Source organism: Dermacentor andersoni, chromosome 2 (assembly GCF_023375885.2).
Source record: "Dermacentor andersoni chromosome 2, qqDerAnde1_hic_scaffold, whole genome shotgun sequence".
Lineage (NCBI taxonomy): Eukaryota > Metazoa > Arthropoda > Arachnida > Ixodida > Ixodidae > Dermacentor > Dermacentor andersoni.
Window position 1 is genome coordinate 143,560,523 of NC_092815.1, and position 24,630 is coordinate 143,585,152.

A 24,630-nucleotide genomic window follows, 5' to 3' on the forward strand; every position below is an offset into this window, starting at 1 on the left:
TCGGGTGCACAGTATTCTTATTTTTCAGCGTCTCTCCTTTTGCATTTTGCATTTCTCCTCCTAAAGTAATTGTTTGTCTCGCGCTACCTGCTGCCACCCGACTGTTGGCCTCTTCTCCTTCATGAATGCGTGCTGTGGCTGAGGATCATCATCATCATCATCATTAGTGTATGTGGGACAAAGAACCGGACGAAGAAGAAGACGACACCGGCGGCACTCGGCAGGTCACACAAGAACCACGCCAAGGGAAGAGCAATAACATCGTCGCCAAGCTTGTGAGCCACTCTGTGCACCTGAATCGGGAGCCGCTTCGCTATCTGTCATCGACACACTTCGAACCTTCGGGCAGCACTTTGTTCCGACAGTTTGGCGGCGTCCGTGGCAAGAGCGCGATATGGCCGCCATGCAAGACGCAGCAGGTACCAGCCGGTCGTCGGGCACAGACCCAAAGTCTGTCTCCACCAGCGGCGGTCGCAAGGCGGCCGCGCTGTTCGGACCGACGCACGAGGAGAGCACCGTGATCGGGCAATGGGAGCGCAAGTGTGTGTTCTGCGCCACGCTCATTCTGCTGACGCTCCTAATACTGGTGCTGGCGATCACCCTCTATTCACCGCGTAGCACGCGCACGCAGGACACGAGCGCGGCTGCACCGGAGGCCCTCGTCCGCTGGCGAGCGTTGCCGGAGACCGTGGCCGCGGCGACCGACGATGACGACGAGGCGTTCGGCCAGCGTGCGGCCATTCGCCGCATTGGGCCTAGCGAAGGCGAGCCTCCTGACGCAACGCAAGCCGACGAGAAGGACACGAACGTGACGGCCGCCGCCGTCGCCGAAGATGGCAACGGGCAGCAGACGCTGCCACTGAACGACATGGCGAACGCCTACGAGTGGGGGTGAATTCGCGCGACCCTTGCGTAAAAGAGGAGTCAGTCAAGACGTGAAGGGCAGAGCGAATGCTTTGGAGGGACCATTTACTGCTTCTCCAACCATCTTCTGGCCAAACAACAGCAAATCTCTGCCACGATCGTGCACCTTGACTATAGCTCGGATCTACGCGTGCCCTTCTAAGTGCAACATTTGTTAGCAACTTCTTTTCGGTGGAGCGAACGCTGCGTAAAGTGTACATACCTTACGCTTTGTATTGTGCAGCATCTGCATTGACCATCGTGTTGCAATATGTAAACTGTTACCCGTCAGTGGCCCAAAGTTGTCGCTTATTGTAATTTGGCGCGCGAATTCGAATCGAAAGCATGTTTCAGCGAATTTGTTCTAACACATAACTAAAATTTTGAACCGTGGCAAGCTTTTGTACCTCATTTAATGTTCCCCACTCTCTGATCGATAAACACCCGTCTGGCAAACATAGATACACCCCATGCTAGGCAGAAACACAGTGCCAGATGGTAGTCGCGTGCAGTGCGAAGAGATTCGACAGAAACGTCAAACTTGCTTAATGTTCGTTGTTTTTCTTCTGCAGGGACAACAAGAATGTCGCACTGCAGCTGCCTATCGCAGCAACTACAGGTGTCTTCTTCTGGCCTAAGCTGCCTCGTGTTGACGACAAACGCACTGGGGGGTATTTTCTGACGTTAAGAGTGTCAGCTATTAACAATGCACCGTCAAAGCTCGTCTGATGCGCCCAGCGTGGTAGTGGATCGCGCCTATAGAGTGCCTTGATTCGCTCTTTCCGGCTTTATTCAGGGTAGCCATAACTGCATCGTCTGCCACGGCGCGTTCCATGTTCTGCCCTACTCTGCAGAAACCTGCACCTGGCGCAATGATGTCACTGAACTGTCTGCAATGCATTCGAAGCAGTGTTCGATGGTCTCAGGTTGCCAGTGTGCGCTTGTGACGCTTTTAAGGCGAAAGTTTTAAGCGTCGATGTTGCCAGTGCCCTTGGTGGCGACCTTGGCGAAACTGCGCCGCGACGAAAGAGTAAAACCACTTGAACAAATACTCGGGCTGACGTCACATTTCTGAGGGAGATTCCTGTAAACAAAGTAAATTAGCGGCCTTGAAAATACAATTCAGTACATTTAGGTTTAAGTGGGGAGGCGAGCCCAGGGCTCCGGGTAGGGATGCGGGTCACAGAAACGTGCTTGTGCTGCTGCTCGCACGTTTTCGGTCAGTTCTGTAGTGCGCCCCGATGGACAGTTGCCACAGTTTTTCGTAAACCTATCATAATCAGTGGGTGAACAGTGGGGTTAGTTTCGGTATTGGTTATAAAGTGTCGCCATGACACCGGTAGCCAAAGGTACATTGAGTAACTTTCGCATATGCGGCTCTATCTTTTCAACCTACATAACAAAGTGATGCAATTATGTGTAGATATAAAATGTGCTTTTCGCTATTTTCTTTTTCAGCATCTTATATCTATGTTGGCGCATCACTTGTTACAGTAACGGGCGGCGCCTTTGCTCATATCGCTTCGGCTGCCACTCTCTTCGCCCGCTCCTGCCGCTTTCTATGCACGTGCACGTTTTAACGCGACAGCGTTAAGGAGCTCGTGTCGCAGAAAAGCCGGTGTCGTCAGCGTTGGCCGTGAGCGATAAATCCCAGAAGGAACTTCATAAATAAAAAAACATCTTACAAGATGGGCTGGTGGGAATCGAATCAGGGTCTCCGGAGTGTGAGACGGAGACGCTACCACTCAGCCACGAGTTTTTTTTTTTTTTCGTTATTGCCGGCTTTGACATACACAAAGAATACAGAAAAAGGAAAAACATGTCAACAAGGATTTTGCTGGCACGACATATCAAAATTTTTTCAATGCTGCAAGTTTATCTAGCAAGCACTCCCTGAACAACCAACATGGATTGACATGCTCAGCCACGAGTTCGTTCCTTCAAAACGGGACAAAATCGCCTCTAGTGAATGCGGTGTTGCCTTAGAAACGCGCCGTAGAAAGTTATACTGCGGTGTATATCGGTAATTATGACCATGTAACTTACAGAAGTCGCAGTTTCACGAGTAGCGAAGTGCGTTTCCGCTAAATTTCTTCTGCGCTCTGCGCACACGCAGAGCCATCTTGCGGCAAACACAGAAGACCCCCTCCCCGCAATGTACGGCGCTGCCCCGACACGTGGCGCGCCACTCGCCCCATTACCGCGTCCGCCTTCATGGCGCGTCGGGGCCCGGCTATCTGTGCCGATCGCGACGTTTGGCTGGCGTAGCGCGTTTGAGTAGGCGGTGCGAACGGGGTGCGATAACGCTATCGCGTTCCACTCTTGAAGGCGAAGCTTAAGCGTCCTCCAATTTTTTTTCATATGCTGTGCAGTTTAAAGCTTTCTGCGCCTGCAGATGTTCGGCAATGTCGGAAAAACCGAGGAATCAAGGCTTGCTGCGCGGCAGTGTGATGTGGCAACTCGGGGTGCAACACAAGGGCGAGATTTTCCCGTTTCCCAGCGGACGAGAGGCAAGCGCACTTTTTCTGCAGTCGTAATGAAGGAACGAGCGCTGTGCTTATCAAAACAGCTACAGGACGAAACGAAAGGTTTTCCGCGCTTGTTTTCAAGCGAATATCGTTTTTGGTTTGGCGCGGCGCATTTTTCTTCGGTGTTGTGAGAAACTGAAGCTACTTGGCCTATTGATGCTAGCTGACGCGCAGACGGAAATTTCGCTTCCGTATATGCTAGCGGTTGCGCTTCATTCTTTTTTTTCCGCGAGTAGAAAGCTAGCAATTTTTATCTGCCGAAGGTATTTGAATGCTGCTACGCGAACTGCTTACGCTGGAAAGCATTCCGGTGACCAGTTTTTGTTATTACATTACCCCCTTCGAATGGTCATGGCAATGGCAGAAGTGCAAAAAAAAAATGAAAGAAGTCCGTTACCTAGCAGTTCACCGTTTGCGTTTAGAATTGCAAGAAGTTCGAGTTACCTATGTGACGACATAGGTTCGCTTCACATTTAAACCCGTGCCTAGAAGGAGAGAACTTTTTAGTCACTTCACTGTCTGCATATATTCAATCTCTGCAAACGTGGGTGTTTAGCTTAGTGGGTCAAAATAAGGCCAATGTACTTCGATCCGTGACGTCATGCAACCTTGCCCGACTGCTATAAGATTTAATGGGGACGCTCCCGAGTAAGGCGCGGTGGTTCTGACGTCCGTGCTTCCGTCACCCAGGGCTCATGGCCACAGAAATTTCGGTCCACTTAACATGACATCACAAACGACAGTTCACAGTCCTGTTATTTTAAGACAGTCGTCTTCTGAGCGTGTAGTCGCAGGTTTCAAACTCACCACCGCCAACGCTTTTCCTTTCGAATGTTATTTTATATATTACTTTCTGTATAGCAATTCGTCTTACGTGAGAGACAGACCGACCCGTTTCCTCGTTAGATAGGCATACAAATGCGTACGCACATAAATATAGAGCTCTCTGTTTTCTTGCACAACCTACAGCGGCATTTTCTTGTTTCTAAAGCCCGAAACTACGGCCCTGCAGCGAGGTTCCTGCGGCAGCGGCCCATGTATTGCCGCAAATCCAAGAGCGCTTGCGAAAGCATTTGTTTGTTGCATGACATTTGTTGCTTGCCCCTAGCTAGTGCTACAGTTACTGTATATTCTCCTAGAGGAAGGTATGCACAGTAACTTTATGTAGAACCAGCAGTCAGTGTTATGCCACCGTGAACTGAAATAAACTAGGAGGAAAAATTACGACCCGTAGCCAGCCTTTGCAAGCCAACTCTCCGGGAGACTAGGTGCTTCGCCCACTGTGTCTCAAGAAATTACGGCTAAAACTGCCATAAGGGGAATTTGTCGTGAAGCAAAGCATTACGCAGCGGCTGCTTACTTGCGCGTTTGCGAGCTAACATTCTTGCTTCTTTTCTTCTGTTAGATTAGCGTAGCGCTGCCTGTTCCTGGCTGTTCGGGTGCGTGACGTAGAAGCAATGCTCACCTTTTTCGGTCGAGGCGCGTTTGTAGTCCGAGAACAGGGGTAAGTTTGGAGAGTTGCCAGTGGCGTGCAGAGTCCAACCATTGCACCAATGAGGGCGCACCTCCGCGCCAAGTGAGCGCAAGTCGCGCGGTAGCGGCTCTTCTATAGCGCGTGAAAGGGGAGGAGCTTCGGACTTCGTTGCAGGTTATGCGGCCTCCGTTCCCGGAGTAAAAAGCCCGGCTATGACATTTTCCACAAAGCCTCATTCAAGGTGCTTAAGCCCAGAGGACCCAAGACTGCAATATTATCGTGTGGTTGCGTCACTCACCTTACGTGGACCCTTACTATATAGATGACACACACTGGCCATTTTCAAACTACTAAGTTAGCTTAATTCTTCACACTCCTCACAATATCAAGAAATTGAGTATTTTTTTAGCTTCGTTAATGAACTACTGCATAATTCTTCACATCTCTTGATAATTTAGAAATTATTAGGTCTAGCTTAAAACTGTGGCATCGTATTGCGGCATTTGTAAGTGGTAAACAGAATTTTTTAGGGTAGACCAAACAAATTGAAAATGACCTTGCGTCACTTTGATGAGAGCTTTCTGTATAATGCTTCGACACTAGAAGTTAGCGCAACACGTGACCCTAGCTCCTCAGCAGACTCGTCGCCCTTAGCTTGGATCGCCGTAGATTTCCATCGACGCGAACTAGCCGGTGTGCCTTGCCACCCGCTCTGTGCACATTTTATCCCTATATGCTCGTGCAACTTCGGCTGTTTATTGCAACGCATGCATTTATCGTTTTTACAGCGAAGCTATCTGCGGCTATAGGTTCTGGAAAAAAAAATAGTGTGTCCGAGATGGTGACAAAAACACTGCGCTGGAGCGATGAACGCTGTCACCCAAACGCTGGTCTATGACTAAGCGTGTAGAAACGTCAGTGATAAAACGTAATAGTCTACCAGCCAATAGCTGTGCCTCATTCTCTCTTCACATACTTGACATGTTTCCCTAGCGACGTTATCAGTTGCCCCTTTGGACTCAGTGGGGGTAACACCCGTGTCGCTCGCTCCGAAGAAGAAGAGCGCGCCTTCAAGGAGGGCTCAACGGCGCGAATGGGTGCGGAGGCGGCGGGAAAGCCAAACGCGCAGCGGCTCAACCTGCTGCGGCCCATGGTGCAGGTCCTTAGACTTCCAGTGGCCGCCCCCTTACCAATGAAAAACGTGCCCGTAATTTAAAAATATAAGTAAACAAAACCGCCAGCTTCGCTGTTCTTCTAGCTTCACATAGTGCAAGGGCTCTGCAATTATTCCTTTATTTTTTTTTATTTTTTTTTGCAACATGCGACTGGCACAGCCCTGTGCTGCTGCCCCGAGCTGAGCGCGGCTAGCGCTTTGGTGGAAGACACTAAAACTTACCGAAACATGATCATGACGGGTTGGGCACACTCTACTGACTTTCATTCTGCTGCGCAATGCTTAGTTCTGATTCTTTTGTGCCTCAGAGACGTGCCACCAAACCGGCTGTCGCGAAGCCCTTGTAATCAGCTATATCAATGTATTTTGCACGTGTTGGTGTCGCTAACGTATTCTTCGTTTATAGTGCGAATGGACACAGACGAAGGCTAAAAGCAGACCGGACGAGCGCTGCTGGCTTGGCCACTGCTCGCGTAGCTGATGATGTTTTGTCGCGCTCTGACTGCTTACGGCTATTGTTGCGAGAACGTCGCCACATTATCGTGCCTCCCCCTCTCCCTCTCCGCCCCCGCGTTTGAATCTAGAATTGCTGCAGTGAATTGGTTTGGGGTCTTGTGACCTGAGTGGGGGCTCTATAAGCAATCAGATAAAGAGGTAACGTGGAATGAATGGTCCGCGACGCGTGCTATTTACTTAAAAATATTTTTTTCATTTTTTCTCTGTCGAAGCACGAGAACCAGAGTCAATGGTTTTGCGTACTTTATTTGAACTGCCCGATTTAGATTGAAATGTTATCGTGAAAGCGCACGTCTGAAGATGCGCATAGCATCGTTGAAAAGTCCTTGCAGCGCACTATATATCGATGTTGGAGGGTTATGACCAAATGCACGTCTGCACTCTCTTGCGATATACGGACGCGCATAAATAACTAGAAGCAGGTCCACTGCAAGAGAGAAAAACAACTGTCAAGCTCTTGCAACTTAGTCAATGCTCATTTGCATTTCGGTAGGAAATCTTGAGCCCTTCTACAGCATCTATACAACTAAAATTACCGATAGGCAAGATGGAGCGGCAAAATGACAACTCGAGGCACCCACGAAGTAGCGCGTTTTTTTTTTTTTTTTGGAACTGAGAAATATATACAGACAAGGTACAAATCACAACAATATGGTAAATATGAAAATAAAGGCACATTTTATAAGTATAGAGAGAAATGAGTTGTCTTTCAGACAGAAGGGCAGGGGGCGTGCGGACCCAAATGGTCATTCATATGGTTTTACATCAACTGTGGCTACAGCATGCATAGCTTATTCCAATGGTGTTACGCACATTTTTTTTGTTAGAAAATAAACGTAATACAGGAGGAGGGCCCAATGTAACGACTTTCTGGCGGACCTTTTGCCAAAACGTGTATAAAATATAACACTATTAAGGTGGCGATCAAGGTCTAATACTACAGAAATGTGCAAAGTAACATATTAGAAGCAATTAAACAACACATCAGGTTTATTTCCAGATTACACAGCATTGTCTTTTGGAGTTGCTATAGACGGTACACAATTTATCGACACGCCTTCCAAATGTGAGGACCCAGGAAAACAGAGTTGCATAACCGGATAACGTAACCTAGCTGCATAACATCACATTACATCACAAATTCCTAACATAACCTAGAGGAGGCTCGGTAAATCAGGAAAGATACAAAAGCAAGGAACTGGTGCCACGCTGAAGTTCATGCACCAGCTTGCAGATACGTCATCCATTTTAAAAGAAAGCTTTAGCTCGGGGCCTCCTGCAGAATTAGATGGGAACGAACCACTCGGCGAATACTTCACCATACTGATGACGCTTGTTGCACTTAAAGGAAGCACTCAAACTATAGTGACAGTAGGAAGCGCATCGTTTATTCAGGCCGTCGAGTTCTTCATAAAAATTGTTGAATATTGCAGAACTTGAATAACCGAAATTGTCAAGTGTACGACTCTGTTGCTCAGTGATGAACAATTACGTAAAAAATTATGAACTCTGCGTGTAATAACACATCTAAAGCGGACAGAGTTGACTAATGTAGTGTGCACTTCTGCGATGTAAATTACTAAGTTGTGAATAGGACTTTTGCAGAACTGTTGCGAAGATTGTAAGAAATCTACGTAAGCTTTGATTAATCTGTCAAATTTGTCCGCTTTAGTTTAACCGATGCAGTTCACAGAACTGCTATATCTCTTTTTGGTGCAGAGCTACAAATTTGTAAACGTCGTGCTTCTATCTTTTTCACATCCGCCAATTTTCCAAAATATTTGTTAAAAAGATAAGGCTCTATTCCGAAACTATGTTTCCTATACACGCTAGAATGTAACTTTCGTCAAATGCAATAAATTTCATTAAGATAGGTCCAGTGGTTACCTCAGAAAAGCATTTATGCGTTTTTTATGTATTTGAATGGACGATATTGGAATCGATTCCGAGATATAGCTTCCTCTAAAGAGCTGATAATAGGGTATTGCAAACTATTCATCGGTAGCTAAAAACTACATTGCATTGTTCAAAAAGCAATGACTCAGAACAAATGACCAAAAAATTAAGCAAATATCCATGGTGCCATACTGGAATATAGGGTGCAGAGGTTTCAAAAGTTTGAAAGAATGAGCGCTCCGCTTTCATTTTCCCCAAAAACAATTATAACATTTTTCAACCAAATGAAGGAAAATATTTTTTTCTAAGGGCACCTTACCTTTTCAACACACATTTAGGATAGCTAGTTTCTTTATTATTTCCTCGGGTTGCCACACCGCATAACTTCAGTAAGCAATGAAATATGAGCGTGCAAGTCCGTTTCAAGTAGATACGGCAACGGTCACTTATCGAATGCGTCGTCAATAATCCGTCGTTAATAGTTATTGCGTCTGTAACGTGCGGTTTAATGTTTCTTACATGTAAGGAGTGTCATGAAGAAGAAAACGGTGCTTCTGAGCAATGTATCCATATTCCTGAGATCTGTAGAGAGTACATACAAAGAAACGCATTCAGTCTCTGTATCAAACCGTGTCTGAGCTAACGTTAGTAAGATATTCAAAGAAAACAAAAATGTTAAAAAGAACACTGTGCAAGCTGCACTTATAAGAACTACTGTGTTAGGTCGTCAGAGGTGTGACAACCGATCACCGTAGTTTTTAAAATTGTATCTTGCACAATGTAGATAAAATATTTTTATTTTCTTCGCCAGCTTGGCAAGCGTTAGCTGGGGCACGCCCTAAAGCAATACTTTCTATATAAAGGCTAGGATATATTTTCGTTTAAAAGATATAAACGTCACTTGTCATTTTCGGTTAGTTCCGTCCCAAAACGACTATTTGTAAACACTCTGCACTAAACGTGTATGATTGCTTGATTATGTAATATTATCAATTCATTCTACCAAGGTATAAGGCCAATACGCAAGATTGTCTGAATCGCTTGGATTTCGTAACTTTGCAAAGTATAGCCCAACTACTACAGCGCGGCAACTCGCCCAAAAAAGTACGTAGGCCGCAAAAGCCCGAGTTCGTTATACGAAAAGGGTGCCTGTGTCTTCGCTCCAAAGCTCGCAGTTGACGCGACGGTGGCGTTCTCTTTGTATTGTTCAGTTTTCTCAAGCGCCCCTAGTACTGTTGTGAGGCAACTTCTTCATAGAATACCTTAACAGTACTAAGAAAGCGTGCGACTCACCTTGTATCCTGGGGAACCCAATCGTTCTAGCAGTGGTGCTAGAAAAGCGGGAGAGGTATTACAGACCGCCAACGAAGGGCTCGCCACCTCGAGAACATTCCATCCCTCTAGCGGCAATGTCTGCGCGTTGTGGGAAAGCAAGCCGCGTCTCTAAGCACGCTCCTGTCGAAAGCTTCTAGCTCGACCGGCGCTATAGTGCATGGAAAATAAGATCTACGGTTGCGAGTGTCACGAACATGACAAAAATATAAAGCGAGCGTGCGTGCCAGTAACGAGAAAAAAAAAGAAATAAGGCTGCTCAGGTGGCTGCCTTGTTGCATTCGGAGCCTGTGAAGAAAAAGGAGCACGCCACCTAGTGAACCATGCAGGCACGAGCAGCGGACAAATACAGGCCTGCACTCTGCGATTATTTTCGTGCTGACTCGCCCGCTAGAGAAGCGACACACACGAGAAGTGATTTAGGAAAGCTGTCATTGGAAACTTTCAGTTATTCGTTCTCAATACGTTGGCTTGTGCGTGTTGGCGGTGACAACGGAGAATTTCGCACGCAATGTGCGCGGCAGTCGAAGAAGCGTAAGACGCTAAATGTTTGCTCCACCCGAAAAGGCAATACGGTCTTAGCCGTTATTCGAATCGTGAATGCGATTTTTTTTTTCAGTGCCAAATTCAGGAATCCGACTTTGTCTTTCAGTCGTCTTCAGTGATTGTCGAGACAGAATTCAGAAATTAAGTGAGGACAACTAAAGAGCGGCCGCTGTATAGTTCTACGTTGTTCACAGTAACAAAACTGCATCCCCATCGTATTTTATTTCAAGAAAATGTTCACTTGATTTATCTCACATTTAAAATCATTTGCGCCTACCTACCATCGCACACATTGTGTGTTGCTTAATGTGTGTGCGTGCGTGCGTGCGTGTGTGCGTGTGTGTGTGTGTGTGTGTGTGTGTGTGTGTGTGAGTGTGTGTGTGTGTGTGTGTGTGTGTGTGTGTGTGTGTGCGTGTGCGTGTGCGTGCGTGCGTGCGTGCGTGCGTGCGTGCGTGTGGTTGGTTGCAAATGTCCGTGACATTCTCAGCTAGGCATTCTCACTGGTCTGAAAATAAGGCAGATATAATTTGAAAAAAAAGTATCAAAGGAACTAATTCGCCGCATAAACTAAATAAGCTATTTATATGAAATAAATTTTAGTTCCGTTCTTTTACGCAGGCGCTTATTCTGCACTGTTGGAGGGAATCGCCGTAAATGTCCAATTACGTGTTTCTACATTTCAGAATGGCCGTATTCGCCAAAATAACCGGCGGTAAATTAGGCATACTCGCACTAGAAAGGCGAATGTCGCCGTTAGGCAACAGTAGTCAAGTGCCATTCCTTGAGCAGGAGGCGGCAATAAAAGACCGAGCAACGGCGGCGGCGACAGTCATGAAGTGATCGTACGGCCGAAAACTCGAATGCGTTCGTGGCGCCACTGCCACAGGAAGCGTGTTATAGACCACTACGCCGGAAGCATAGTTGAGTACACAAATAAAATATGGCGCAGTAAGCGCGCTTGGCACAAGACAGGGCTAATTGGAGATCGCAGGGAGAGGCCTTCGTCCTGCAGTGGACATAAAATAGGCTTACGCTGCTGCTGATGATGATGACGCGCGCTTATCGCCTTGCTTACATATATGGCGTAAGTGCGATTAAGACAGCACAATACGACAGCAGGCCAAACGAATAAAACACATAAACAGCGCTGGCTTAGAACTCAGGTTTATTCGTCGCCACAGTGTGATATACTGCTTGCGCAGTCTACGAGAAACTAAGTACAAAAGAAAAAGGAAAAGGGACTGAAACAGGAGGAGTAAGAGGGCTAAAGGCACATGCAATAATAATAATGACTACCAAGCATCTTAAGGGAGCGTACATACTGACTGCTGTCTTAATGAGCGGTTGAAAGAACATGCCTGCAGCGTTTCCTCGGTGACATGTGGTCACCTTAGCATTCATTATCGTGACTGCGACTGTGCGCCCGAGTTGCAACTATAAGGAGTGGTTAAACGTCACTGGAACTGTCTCACATCAGGAATTCTTGAGCCTTTGGAAATGGCCAAGTTAGGTGGCATGCACGTTAGAAAGCCTTCGGTTGATCTGCCATACAAAGAGGTTGAATTCATATTAGTCATATTATTGCAATATTGTAATAATATTGTAGACTGTATATATATATATATATATATATATATATATATATATATATATATATATATATATATATATATATATGATATTCTAAGTGTGTTTAGCCCTTTCACCGTTCATGGTTATTTTTTAATCATTACTTGTCCTTCATTTGCCGAAAACTGCGAAAGCATTTGTATTGCCTTTAACCGAATATAGCGGAATCGACATAGAATTCTAGAAGGAAGCTGACGTTCTTGTCAAGGGATCTCCCGATAGCCTATTCCGCACAATAATCAACGACGCGTTCGAGTTTGCAGGCACGGGAGCTTGCCGAGGCCTTCTTTCCATCGGTTCGCGGTTGCAAGTATAAGTGGTATGTCATAACACCGCAGCCGCAGTGCCCATAAACAGTTCGTACGCTTTAACCTCGCTCGGTTTGCCTCGACAGCGCACGCACGCACGTCATTCTGTTACAATGGCGGTGGGAACCCAATGTTGCTTTGCGTGAGCACAGGGTTGTCGGCATTATGTGGAAGGTTTAGAAGCTTATGTTGAACTAGTTGTTTTTAACGGCTTGTCTAAAGTTAGATGACACATCATATGTACTAAGGCAATGAACTTAGAGAGAGCGTTTGTTGAGTCATAAATACGACTCAACAAACGTTTGTTGTCGCAAAATTAACAAGCGTTTGTTGTCGTAAAATAAAATATACCATCTCTTTTACGAATGAATTCCATTCGCTTATGAGGAAGAGAAAGAAACGCTTAAACAGACAATTTCTGTGCATGAAACAGCATAAGCCACTGATAAGGTTAACAGCGAGTCACAAGGTCTTTGAAGTCCAACTGCAACACTATTTCACTTGGGCTAAATTGACTCTATAAATGCCTAGCGTATACTTTCAAATTATTATTCGCAGGGCCGCAGGGCTGGTAATTGCCTTATTTTATTAATAGGAACTAATTAATAGCGCCTATGGAGACGACGCGTGCGCAACAACGCCAAGCGGTAGCGATGCGGATATTACGAATATCGAAGAAGCGTACGCAACTGTTGATCTCTCAGTTGCGCCTAGACAGCGAGGTGCATTGCTCAGTCATCATCTGGCGTCTTCCTTGGCGTGCGTTCTCCCTGCTGCGCTCCCAATTTGAGCTGTTGCAAGAATGCCGATGCATTGCGCGGCCGTCGGGGGCTCGAACAGGTGCTCAACACGAGCGATGGCTGGGCTGTGCACAAGGCTGAGTAAAGAAAGGCCGAACGCAACTTTCCTGTCCCAGCTTTCAGAGCGCAAGCGGGCATCTCGGCGCAGCAGGCAAGTGCGACACGGACCAGTCAACGCGCACAAAGCAGGTGAACTGCAGTGGACAAAGCAGCGAAAGCTACATCTGAACAGCACAGTCATTTAGCCATCAAGATATTCTTGTGAAACGCTTTCACGGGATGACTGTAAATACTACAAGCCGCGATGGCGCACCAAAGCCAAAGGTAAATTGTGTTCGGGCGCGATATTCTCGGGCCATCATTTCCGGTAGTGCATCATCTTCAGGATATTTCTCGCGTTTCTACATCCAACGCGTGGAAGTAGACGAAAGAAAGCCTTTCTGACAGAGGGCCAGAAATGAGTAGGAACCGCATGCTGCATTTGTCACGAAGGAGAATACGATGCGGCGCCATAGTGTAGATGCGGCGGCAAGCCATGCAGGAGTGCAATGTCGCCAGAACGAAATGGACGAAGGTTTATCAAGGCCGGAGTCCGGCCTGTCTGGCCGTGAGCTTACAGGCACTTACAATTAGGACCGAGTCCCTCTAGGTCTGTCGTGCCCAGCTTCAGCTACTTATCATCCTTTACTACTGATGACTGTAGTTGTGTGACCACTCAGCGAGTCCGGCGTTTTCATCATGCCAGGCAGCGGCCGGTGAAGTAGAATACGCAAGGATGCCAACTCTGGGTATTTACACCTAGATCTAGGGGTTTTCGGGTGAGATTAGGCATGTAGCGTCTTTCTCGAAGTATCTAGGGATTTTTAAGCATGCAGTTATCTCGCCATTTACGCCGCTATGCATATTCATAAGTACCCACGCAGACTTTAGCAAGGTTACAGACACCAACTGCTTCTTAACTCTCGATCACTACCATTGTAGGTGGAACAGCGCGCCCGGAATACTTTTCGCCAGAACTAGCGGCGCTGTAGTCAATTGCTACTTCTTTCAGTTATGGCATTGTAATAGGAGAGGGTGGAGCGGACGTCGCTGTTTTCTTGACAGCCGTATGGAGCATGTCTTCCGGCAGCCCCGTAATTGAGGCGGCTCTAGTACCATAGTGTTTCTTTTTGACCAAAAAGGGTGTCCAGTGCTGCCTCCTATCCTTCATTTCGGAAACCCTTTTTGGCTCCTCTTCGTGAAAAAAGGCGAAGATTTATCGCGGAAGTGTATTACACCTGCTGCGCAGCGCGTGTAGAAGCGAAACTTATGAAGCTTGGCCAGTTTTATCCATTCTGCACTCGAGAACGCAACCGTTGTTCGCGTAATTTAATGAAGCAACACAGCATACGCCTAAAAGCATTAGACATAATATTGTGCTCCAAATGACAATTAGCAATATTAAAATTATTAAGGTTCTACATGAAACTACATGAGTATAGCAAACTTCCTGCTCTCACACGTTTCCGCGAAGCATACTGGCGAAGTCACTCATATCCAATATGGCGACGAGCAAATTCCACGCAGCGGTGCATTGCTGCAGCGCTAGCCGCGATGCCCGCGTCCGCTGCACTGCATAGTGAATTGTCGTTGTTTGCATCTGTTGGGAGCTCGAATTAGCGGAGGCAAGGAATACGTTTTGCAGGTTTAGAAAGGAGAGATTAGGGATGTAGCGCCTTTTTCGAAGTAAAAGCAGGTCCTCCGAGTGGCTGTGGTGGCGCCCCAGTCGGGCAGCCACCTAGATTCCAAAAAAGAGCAGGGGGCAATGACCCCAACGACGAGGCAAGGCGAGGTGAACGGGATTTCCGCAAAGCGGAGACAACGTAGCGGCGGACAGTCGCTACAAGGGCTCCCCCCTATCCTAGGATGCCGGTGGTTTAGGTGTGAAGGGCGGAAGGAATGAAGAGTTGTTCAAAATGGGCTGGCTTCATGCGGTCGCACGACACTGTCTCTTCTTTGCCGCGAACGTCAATCTTCAAGGTCTCCTTTGAACGCGAAACCACACGAAAGGGGCCTTCATAAGAAGAATTCAATGGTGGCTTGATAGTGTCGCGTCGCGGAATGACGTGCGTAGTTGTGTTCATTGTCGGGGCACTAAACACAGGCTCCCCAAGGGCGATACATGGAGGTGTCGGTCGAAGCTGGCCGATCCAGGAATGTTGCCTCTCTAAGTGCTGCGCGGCCACTGGCCGAGTGCCTTGCTGGGTGCCGAAAAAGTGGCCTGGAACGCGGATTGCTGACCCATAGAGTACCTCGGATGCACTGACTCCGAGGTCATCCATGATTGTTCGCAGCTGCAGTAATACTAGAGGTAGCCCAGCTAGTAATACTAGGGGTAATACTAGGGGTAGCCCACCCAGCGCTGTCTGTCAAGCGTGGCGGTCAATGACGCTTTCAGTTGTCGGTGGAGACACTCGACCATGCCGTTGTTCTGTGGGTGGTAAGCCGTGGTGTTGTGAAGGCGCTTGCCGAGCAGTCTCGCAAGGGTAGAAAAAAAAGCGAGCTTCGGTATTGCTGGCCTCAGTCAGTAGTTATTCGCAAAGGACAATCGTACCACGACACTCACGTAGCAACAAATGCTTCCGCCACTGTTTCGGCCGTGGTGTCTTGTAGAGGCGTCGCCTCAGGCCATCTTGAGACATACGTGAGGGGGTACCTGTAGCTTTGGGAAGGCGGAAAACGCCGCACCAAGTCTAAATGGACGTGATCCAAACGGCTCTTTGGTGATCGAAACGGCTGCACCGCTGAATATGCTTGTGCCGGATCACTTTCATGGCTTGACATGCTGGGCAGCTTCTTGCCCAGATTCGAACATCTTTGTTGTGTCCTGGCCAGACAGGACAACAAACGCCTCTGTGTCGCTCTGATGTCGGAACCGTGGAGAAAGACATTCAGCAAGAGGGGACACTCGCATAGAGCCCAGCGGCCGAATTGACTGTAGCGCACCAAGAGGATGAGATTAACTCCTTCCGGTTTTGGTCTTGGACGCGCGGGTTTTGAACGCTAGCTGGCACGCGCTACGCCTGCTGCAATACTCAGTGGCTTTTTGTTTTCGTTTTTCTGCTGCTCAGTCGCTCGCGGTCTTATTGCAGAGTCGTTTATTTATTTAAAACGATTGCGAATGATCTTTAGAAGCCTCCATCGAATCCGTGCGACGTGCAATTTCATTAACTAGACGCAAAACGCCTTGTATATGAGCAAATCTTTATTTCGCTCTATATAAAGGCTCGTTCGGGGCTTTTTGTGCGTTCATCCAACGTTGTGGCACCTGGTAAGCAGCAGTAGTTCCCGAACGAAGCTCCACCGGACGGAATCAGCTGAAGAAAAGTAAAAACAAGCATGTGTAAATTTTTTTATTTAGACGTTATAGGAATACTGCGCGTACAGGGCAAAGTGCGAATGTACTGATTGAGCGACGTCACAAACAAAAGCAATTCACCTTTACATAGATGACGTTGAAAATACCCGACTCATTCCAAGCCGCACTATGAATTATGAACAAAACATCTGATTTCCAAGCATTCCCCCCTCCCCAGGCATTATGTACTGCACTTTAAGAGCAAGAATGCACCGGCGACTCCGCGTTTCCAAAACAACTTGACCTCAGCCGACGCGATAGTACGCTACATACACAGAGGAGGCCACAACTTAGGCTCTCAGCCAGACCATGCTAGACGCTCGCAGAATGCCTTCTACTCGCACTCAAGAGAAATTCGGGGGTGCAAAGCCTGTTTTCAGTCGTTCAGAAGACAGAATTGTCTTGTACTTGGTTTTTGAGCTCCTCGGCCTTATGTATTTCGCGTTCTGTCGGCGCAGGCAACACGCTCCAGTGTTATCACTCTTGGCAATCACTCGTCGCGTCTTCGACAAGCGTGAGTACCGAAAGAAAGTATATGTTGCGGCGCCATAGAAAGCGTCACAAACTCCACACTAAAATTCAGTACACGCAAAACTAACTGTCACCACGGCCGGCTTGTTTTTTTGAAGACTGCGTCACAATCCCAGGCGGAGCGAGCGTACCTCAAAAGTATCCCAGCATGTAACAAAGTTAACTATAATAATTTTCGGGGTCAGATAATGCGCCACGAGCTTGTCCCTGTAAGATTCAATACACGCGAAACTACTTGCGGCACCCGGCCGAGCTGCTTTTCGCTTACTGCGTCACGACGCCGGGCGCGGCCACTGCGCTTGAAAAGTACCACAAAAAGTAAAGAATTTAGTTGCAATACTGTTAAGGGTCAGAAAGGCACCAAAACTTCTCCCGATAAGAGTCAATACAGTGAAATTGCATCACACGGCCGAGGTTCTTTTTCACTAACTGCGTCACAAAGCCGGCTGCGGCGAGCCTGTCCAAAAACTACCGAAATAAATAATAATAAAGTTGGGGCTCATTGAAAGCGCCGCAAACGTCTCCCAGCACGAGTCATTAACCTAAATTAACTACGCAAGGACGGCCCAGCTCTTTTTCGCTAACTGCGTCACAAGTCTCGGTTCCGTGCCGTAAAAGCCTAAATTTGCTTGAAATGCATTGCAGACTGTAAAACTAACTCTCTCACCTTGCCGTAGTGCAATAGTGCAGTGGGGCCGTGTCGAAGTGCAGACGGAATGCAAAAATACGCCGGGAGCCCAACAATCTAGGCTACATCCAAAAGTGACGCGTCGCCGTACAGGCGAACTTCACATGCACAACCAGCCACACTGGCTTCGGTGGCCTGTTTGGCGCATGACGTATGCATCTTTCACGCCTGGCGTACCGTTAGCTTGTTGCTAGGTTACCCAAGAAAAGTAAGTCGCAAAGTATAAGTTAATATATAGGCTAAACTTTATAATTTTAGCGAAAAAGAATTAAAAAAAATGAAACGTTGTCTAAGTTCATTTGTTGTTGTGATGTTGTGAAGCGCCTGTGAAAATTTATCAGCCCCGAGAAACTTGCGCGAATTTCGGAAGGATGTTGTAAAGGAAAAGTTCTCGATTGCCCGCACCCGTGATTCCAGTGGCTTGATGCCTTCGAGGGAACTGCGATGGCCAAGAAAATCCAGGGCTTCAACTCCGAAAATTAATTTCTGGAGCTTTAGGACCAGGTCGTGTTCATCCACTTACTCAAATAATAGGCGAAGGTGCTCTTTGTGCTATTTGTCTGTGCGACTTGCAACGAAAAAGGGAGGAGAAAATGAACAGCAGTCCGCGCGCAACCTAGTCCATGAACGTTTGAAAACTTTGCACCGCTTTCTTGAAACCGTAAGGCATACGGACAAACTCAACCAGAACCCAGCGTCGCTGGGCTCTACAGGAATTCGGAGGTGGGCGATCATCAAATCAATCTTGCTGTATATTTTGGTTCCTGCGAGACGGGCGCCGAAGTCAAGTTTTTGGGGAAAGGAGATTGATCCAGAGAAGCGGGGCCATTCGAAGCTCGGTAATCATCACTCGGCCGCCAGTCGCCACTATCCTGCTTTGGAACCAGATGGAGAGATGAAGACCAACTGTTGGAGGAAGGAAGAATGACACCGAGGGGAAGCATGTGTCAGAACTCACGGTGGGCGTCTTCGAACCTCCGTCTAGCGAGCCTCCGTGGCGGGAAGGCGACAGGTGAGCCGGTGGGGGTAATATGATGCGGTACCTTGTGTTTCACGGGCTGCGCATCACTGCGGGGCTTCATGAGTTGCGGGTACTCCGCAAGCGTCTTGTACGTTGAGACCAGCCGAAACGTTCGAAGGCCAGATGAGATGAGGTTGGACTGCAGGGCAAGTACATCGAAGGATGTGAGGTTATCTTTTAAATGCCGGTCGCGAACACTCACATCTTGGTTGAAATGACTGAAGTCCGCTCCCTGTATGTCAAAGCTGACGTCGGCGATCACAAAGACCCATCTGTGCGAGTGCCAGGGTCCGATGTCTAGCGTTATTGTACGGAGTCCATACGACGCGATGGCAGTGTTGTTCACTTCGTGGAGCGTGGGTGGGGACAAGCCGCGTCGGCGAGCTATGGCCGTGGCGGGAACGATAAACAGCTCGGCTTCGGTGTCGATGAGGAAGCGGGAGCCGGTGATGCGGTCGACTATGTAGAGTAGGCGTCTTGCGCGAGGGTCGATGTCACATGTCGCCATTAGTGACTGGCCGGTGCTTTTCCCCAGCAGAAACAGGGCTGGGTGCAGCGACTTATTTGCTCACGAAAGCGACGGTGGTACCAGCACAACAGCCGCGTCGAGTCTCTAGGTGTGCTGTGAGACTGTGAAGGGGAATGGTTGCGCCGAATTCGGTGGCCATTGTTGTCACCCGTCGTCAGCTTCTGCAGTGCGCTGGTGGGGCTGTTGACTGTTTCCTCCAGGCGCGAGAGTCGGCCTCTGTATCTGAGACTCGCAGCGGCGATAGGTAGCTGTGCCGTGGACGAGCAGTCGCTTATGCGGTAAGCGAATGCATCTAGCCGATCGAGACTCGTCTTTTCGGAACCCGTGATTACCATGTGTGCGGACTGTGGGAGGCATTGAAAGAACAGCTCGCGCAAAATGTGCAGCTGCCACTCGTTTTGGGAGTGCTCATCCAGTAACTGATGCAACCGGTGCAGGAATTGCGACAGTCGTTGGTAGCCGAGTTCCTCGTAGAGGAGCTGTTTGAGCCTTCTCTGATACGATGGCTCGAGGCACTACAAGACCTTGAGTTTTAGGTCGTCGTATGCTGTAGTCGAAGGCCTACCCGCTAGGAAGTCGTCTACGGCATCGGCGATGCTGTAGGGTAGCGCGACAACGACGTGCAGGTATTTTGCTGCTTTTGAAGTGATGCGCCGGAGTTGAAACCAGGCCTCTCTCTACTTGCATAAACCAGATTCGGAGATTCTTAGGCCAAAAAACTGTATTTATTCTCGTGTGCTGGTCACAAATATGTAATTATATTTTTAAAGCTAATCTCTACAAAGTGCACTACTTGTTGCAAATTTGGGATGTGCTACAAAAAAATATGCTGCTTTAACGGACAGACCTAAGATTAGGCAGGAATGGTCCTGCATGTTCAATGGATGCTACTTTGAATTTGAATGTTTGTATCAAATTCCGATGAAGTTATGAACTTGTATAGTGCAATTTCGCAAATTGGAATTTTGATTGATTTATAAAAGATTTCCAAATGTCGCACTGTGCTAGGACACTATATCTTGTTAGTGTGCACTTTCTGTCTGACTGAGTGACTGAATCGGGCAAATATACAACGGAGGGCATTGAATGAGTAGTACGGACACAGTGCCGCTCCCCAAATTAGAGAAAAAGACAAAAAGGAAACACAATGACGAGTGCACAAATATACATTTCCCACTACAAATTTCCAGTAGTATTCGTTTGAAGCCGCATTAAGGCTTATTTTTGGTAGGAAAGCATGCTGGAAAGATGGTTCTTCAAACCATACTGAGTTGCCTTGGCTATGATAAGCAGTTATGGAATGGCAAACAGAACAAAATGGGCCATTTATTGTGGTCTTCATTTATTTAATTTATTTACAGAAATACTGCAAGTCACATGGCCCAAGCAGGAGGGGGCGAAACACACGCTCACGAACAACAACACACAGCAATGAACAACTAAAAATTTTAAAACAAATAGCAACATTCGAAATAAAATATGGTGACAAGCGCTAAGAAATACTGAGAAAAAAGCGGATACAGAAACAGTAACATATCAAGTGGATTTCAAAGACAAAGAGTTTTAATTATACACAGGATAGGTTATTCCAGTCATTAATTGTTTGCGGAAAGCATGATAATTTATATACATTTGTTATGGCAAAAAAAGCAGTTAGAGAAATCGGGTGCATATGACGAGTGCGCTGGGTAGAAAGTGGGGATAAGTACTGGGCTGAGTCGAGCCCAAGCTTTCGATTAAGGGATGAATGCAAAAACATTAAATGCTGATCCTTGTGCTGGGATTGTAATGAGGGAACCTGATGACATTCCATAACTAACGAGAAGGAATGCTGGTGGCCGTATAAAAAGAAAATAAATAGTACAGCCCTTCGCTGGAATTTTTCAAGAGCGTTAGTGTTAACGTTAGTATGCGGCTCGCAAATAATAAAGCATACCCAAGCTTAGACAATCAAGTGCTCGTACGCCAAACGCTTTACACGTGGTGGTGCATCTTTTAGCATGTGTCACGGAAAGCATAGTTTGTGAAGAGCAGAGCATGTTTTAGCAATATGGCTGTTCCAGTTTAAGTTGTTTGTCAGATTGATATCTAGGTACTTATACTCACACACCTCAGTTAATGGTTCAGAGCCTATGAAATCAGAAAATTTAAGGGGGCTAAGTTGCTTGGTGACGCGAAGGAGCACAGTTTTGTCATTGTTCAGTATCATGCACCCCATTCGTCCCACCACGTAAGAATTCTATTGAAGGCCATGTTAAGGGAAACTTGATCGCCGACGACATGAATATTGTCACGTGGTTGTGACGTTGAAGAACACAGTAGCAATTCTGTGAAAGGCAAAACTAACTTTTGTTGGGCGAACCTGTGCCCACAAAACAGGCTACGCTAACAGCACAACGATAGCGGCGAACACAGTCGGCGATCGTTGAAAATCTGATCAGCGGGTCAAGCGCGTCGGCTTTTATACAGCAGTCGTCGAATGTTCCAGACTAATCGTTCGGACCCGCGTGCCTTCCACAAAGTTCTACACCATTCGCGTCACACGATGAAATCAGATAAAACAAGGTTCGGCGACAACAGACAGCCGGGTAGAAGCATCGATAACTTTCCAGAAACCTCGGATACATGCAGGCGCATCCCGCGCTGTGCGATTACCTTTGTTAGGCGGCGAAACGTGGTCGCCCGATAAAGATAAGTACACGTCTCAATATCATTATAAAGAACGCAATCATCTGCGAATAAGGCCGTTCTCATTGGTTCATTAATTATTGCGACTAAATAATTAACGTAAATAAGGAACAAAAGTCGCCCCAGGACACTGCTCTGAGGTGCCCCTGATGATACTGAAAGAGCGCCCGATTTCTTTCCCATTCATTTCAACATATTGCCTGCGATCATTTAAGTAGGCGGAAACCCAGCAAATAAGAAAATCGGGAAGGCCAATTATATGTAGTTTCTGGATTAATTTGTCGTGTGGAACGCGATCGAAAGCCTTGCTGTAATCTAAGAATGTAATGTCTACTTGACTCGTCTTATCTGGAGTGTCAGCCAAAAAAACATGAACAGAAGTCAACTGATTAACAGTTGAAAAGCCTTTTCCAAAACGATGTAGCTGTGATGATATGTTTTGTCGGCTAAAATATTATTAATGGTGGCCACAATATGCTCAAGAAACTTACAGCAAGAAGATATTATAAATATGGGGCGGTAATTTATTTATTTATTTATTTCAATACCCTAAGGGCCCATGAGGGCATTACATAGGGGGGGATTCATCAAAGAAAACTTATAAATATACAACACAGGTTATAAACGGCTGAAGACAGAAATAAACAATTTAACAAGCCAGGTACAAGTTTTTAAGAGAAAAAATGGCTAGGAACAGGATCTGGAAAAATGCACATGTAGCAAATTCCACAAGACATGACATGGCATCTAACATTTCACGGAACGATACGGCCAGCACGCACAAAAAAAAAATAGAGAAAAGAAAAAATAAAGACGTACATCATTTTACGTTGGAATTTTCTAAGTATGACCAAAGAGCTGTTTGAAATGATGATGTTTCATTGATAGCCGCAATGCTAGAAGGAAGCGAATTCCACTCTTCGATAGCCAGGACCAAAGGTAAGTATTTGAATCGTTCTGTTCGAGCGAAAATGGGCTTAGTCTTCTTCATATGATCTACACGAGCCGATGTGTGCGGCGCCGGAAGAAGATGTGAACTTGCGAATGGTGTGTTATTGTGGTAGAGAGTGTGGAAAAAAGATAAACGGCTGAATTTTCTGCGCATGGCCAGAGGCGGGGGATGGAGCGTTATTTTCAGTGATGTTACACTTTGATGCCGAGTGTAACGGGAAAGGATGAATAGTGCAGCCTTGTTTTGTATAGATTCCAACATGTTAATAAGATACGTATAATGAGGGATCCAGATCACTGACGCGTATTCTATCACAGGCCTGATTAGCATGTTGAATGCGTGAAGTTTTGTATCCTGGTTGGCTTGGTGTAGTCGGTGTTTAAGAAGGCCAAGTTTTTTTAGGGCTTTGGTAGTAATCAGTTCAATATGAGTGCTCCAGGATAAATTAGAAGTAAAATTTACACCGAGGTATTTTACCGACACTGCAGTTTCAATGATAGTATTATTAACTGTGTAGGCATAAGGACTTGTGTTAGCAGCGGAAGTAAACTTGAGATGCTTAGTTTTGTCTGCGTTAATAACCATTTGCCACCTGGCGCACCAATGAGTTAGTTCATCAAGGTCAGTCTGGCGAGCAATGATGTCGCAAGGGCTCGATATTGCTCGGTAAATTACGCAGTCGTCTGCAAATAGCCGTATTGTTGATGTTATGTTCGACGTGATGTCATTAATATATATTAAAAAAAGTAGTGGACCCAGCACCGAACCCTGGGGAACTCCTGAAGCAACACCTGTACGCCTTGATAAGAAGCTCCCTAACTTAACTGACTGAAAGCGGTTTGTTAGAAATGCGTTGATCCACTGCGTAGTACGCTGGTCCAGCTGCAGGTTGCGTATCTTTATCATCAGGCGGTTATGAGGCACGCGATCAAAGGCTTTAGAGAAATCAATAAAAATGGAGTCAATGTAGAAGGAAGAGTCGATTGCTTGATGAAGGTCCGTTATTAACTCAAATAACTGTGTCTGACACGATAAATGTTTGCGGAAGCCATGTTGGTTGTTATGAAGCAAGTTGTTCTGGTTAATATGGGTGATAATGTTAGTGTATAATATATGTTCGAGTACCTTGCAACATATCGATGTTAGTGAAATTGGCCTGTAATTATGAGGAACGGATCTGTCACGAGATTTAAATACCGGCATTACATAAGCGGATCTCCAATCTTCTGGCACACATGCCGTATCGAGTGACTGTTGGAAAATGAGAGATAGCAGGAAAGCTGTGTGTTGGCAGGTAATTTTTAAGAGTTTCGCGTTGATACCATCGGGTCCTGGGCTAGTGTGGTGAGGTAGGCGTTCAATTGCACGAGCCACGCCAAGCGCAGATATGTGAATGGGTGAAAATGGAATCTGTATATCGGCCTCAGGAGGCAGCAGTGGATTGTAAATGGGCAATTCGTTCGTAAATACTTGTGAGAAGTGGCTATTGAATTGTTCTGCACACTGTTCGATAGGTAGAGTGCGGCCGTGGGCGTCCAAAAGAACAGGAACCGTACTAGCGGTTTTAGGATTAACAGTGTTCCAGAATTTCTTAGGGTTGGTTTTTATCAAACTAGGAAGTGTAAAATTAAAATATTTGTCTTTGGCTTCAGAAATTAGTTTTTCAGCTATTTTGGAAATGCTTTTATAGTTTTCCCAGTCTGTAGTTTCCTTTGATC

General features: G+C 46.6%; 1 protein-coding gene and 1 long non-coding RNA gene across 2 annotated transcripts in view; one reads left to right on the forward strand and one right to left on the reverse strand.

Moving 5' to 3' along the window:
• Positions 1-3,248: 3,248 nt before the first annotated feature.
• The window catches only part of LOC129380242 (uncharacterized), a 63,557-nt gene continuing 42,175 nt past the window's right edge, over positions 3,249-24,630 (forward strand). Inside the window, exon 1 of the mRNA XM_055076190.2 lies at positions 3,249-3,413. Within this exon, the coding sequence (XP_054932165.1) occupies positions 3,309-3,413 (105 nt within the window). The 5' untranslated portion in view covers positions 3,249-3,308. The remainder of the gene's footprint in view (positions 3,414-24,630) is intronic.
• On the reverse strand, positions 6,822-9,968 carry LOC126540646 (uncharacterized). Its single transcript, XR_007601583.3, has 3 exons — positions 9,785-9,968; positions 9,011-9,073; positions 6,822-7,022 (listed from the first exon to the last, which is right to left on the reverse strand). It is a non-coding gene; the product is annotated as an uncharacterized lncRNA (long non-coding RNA).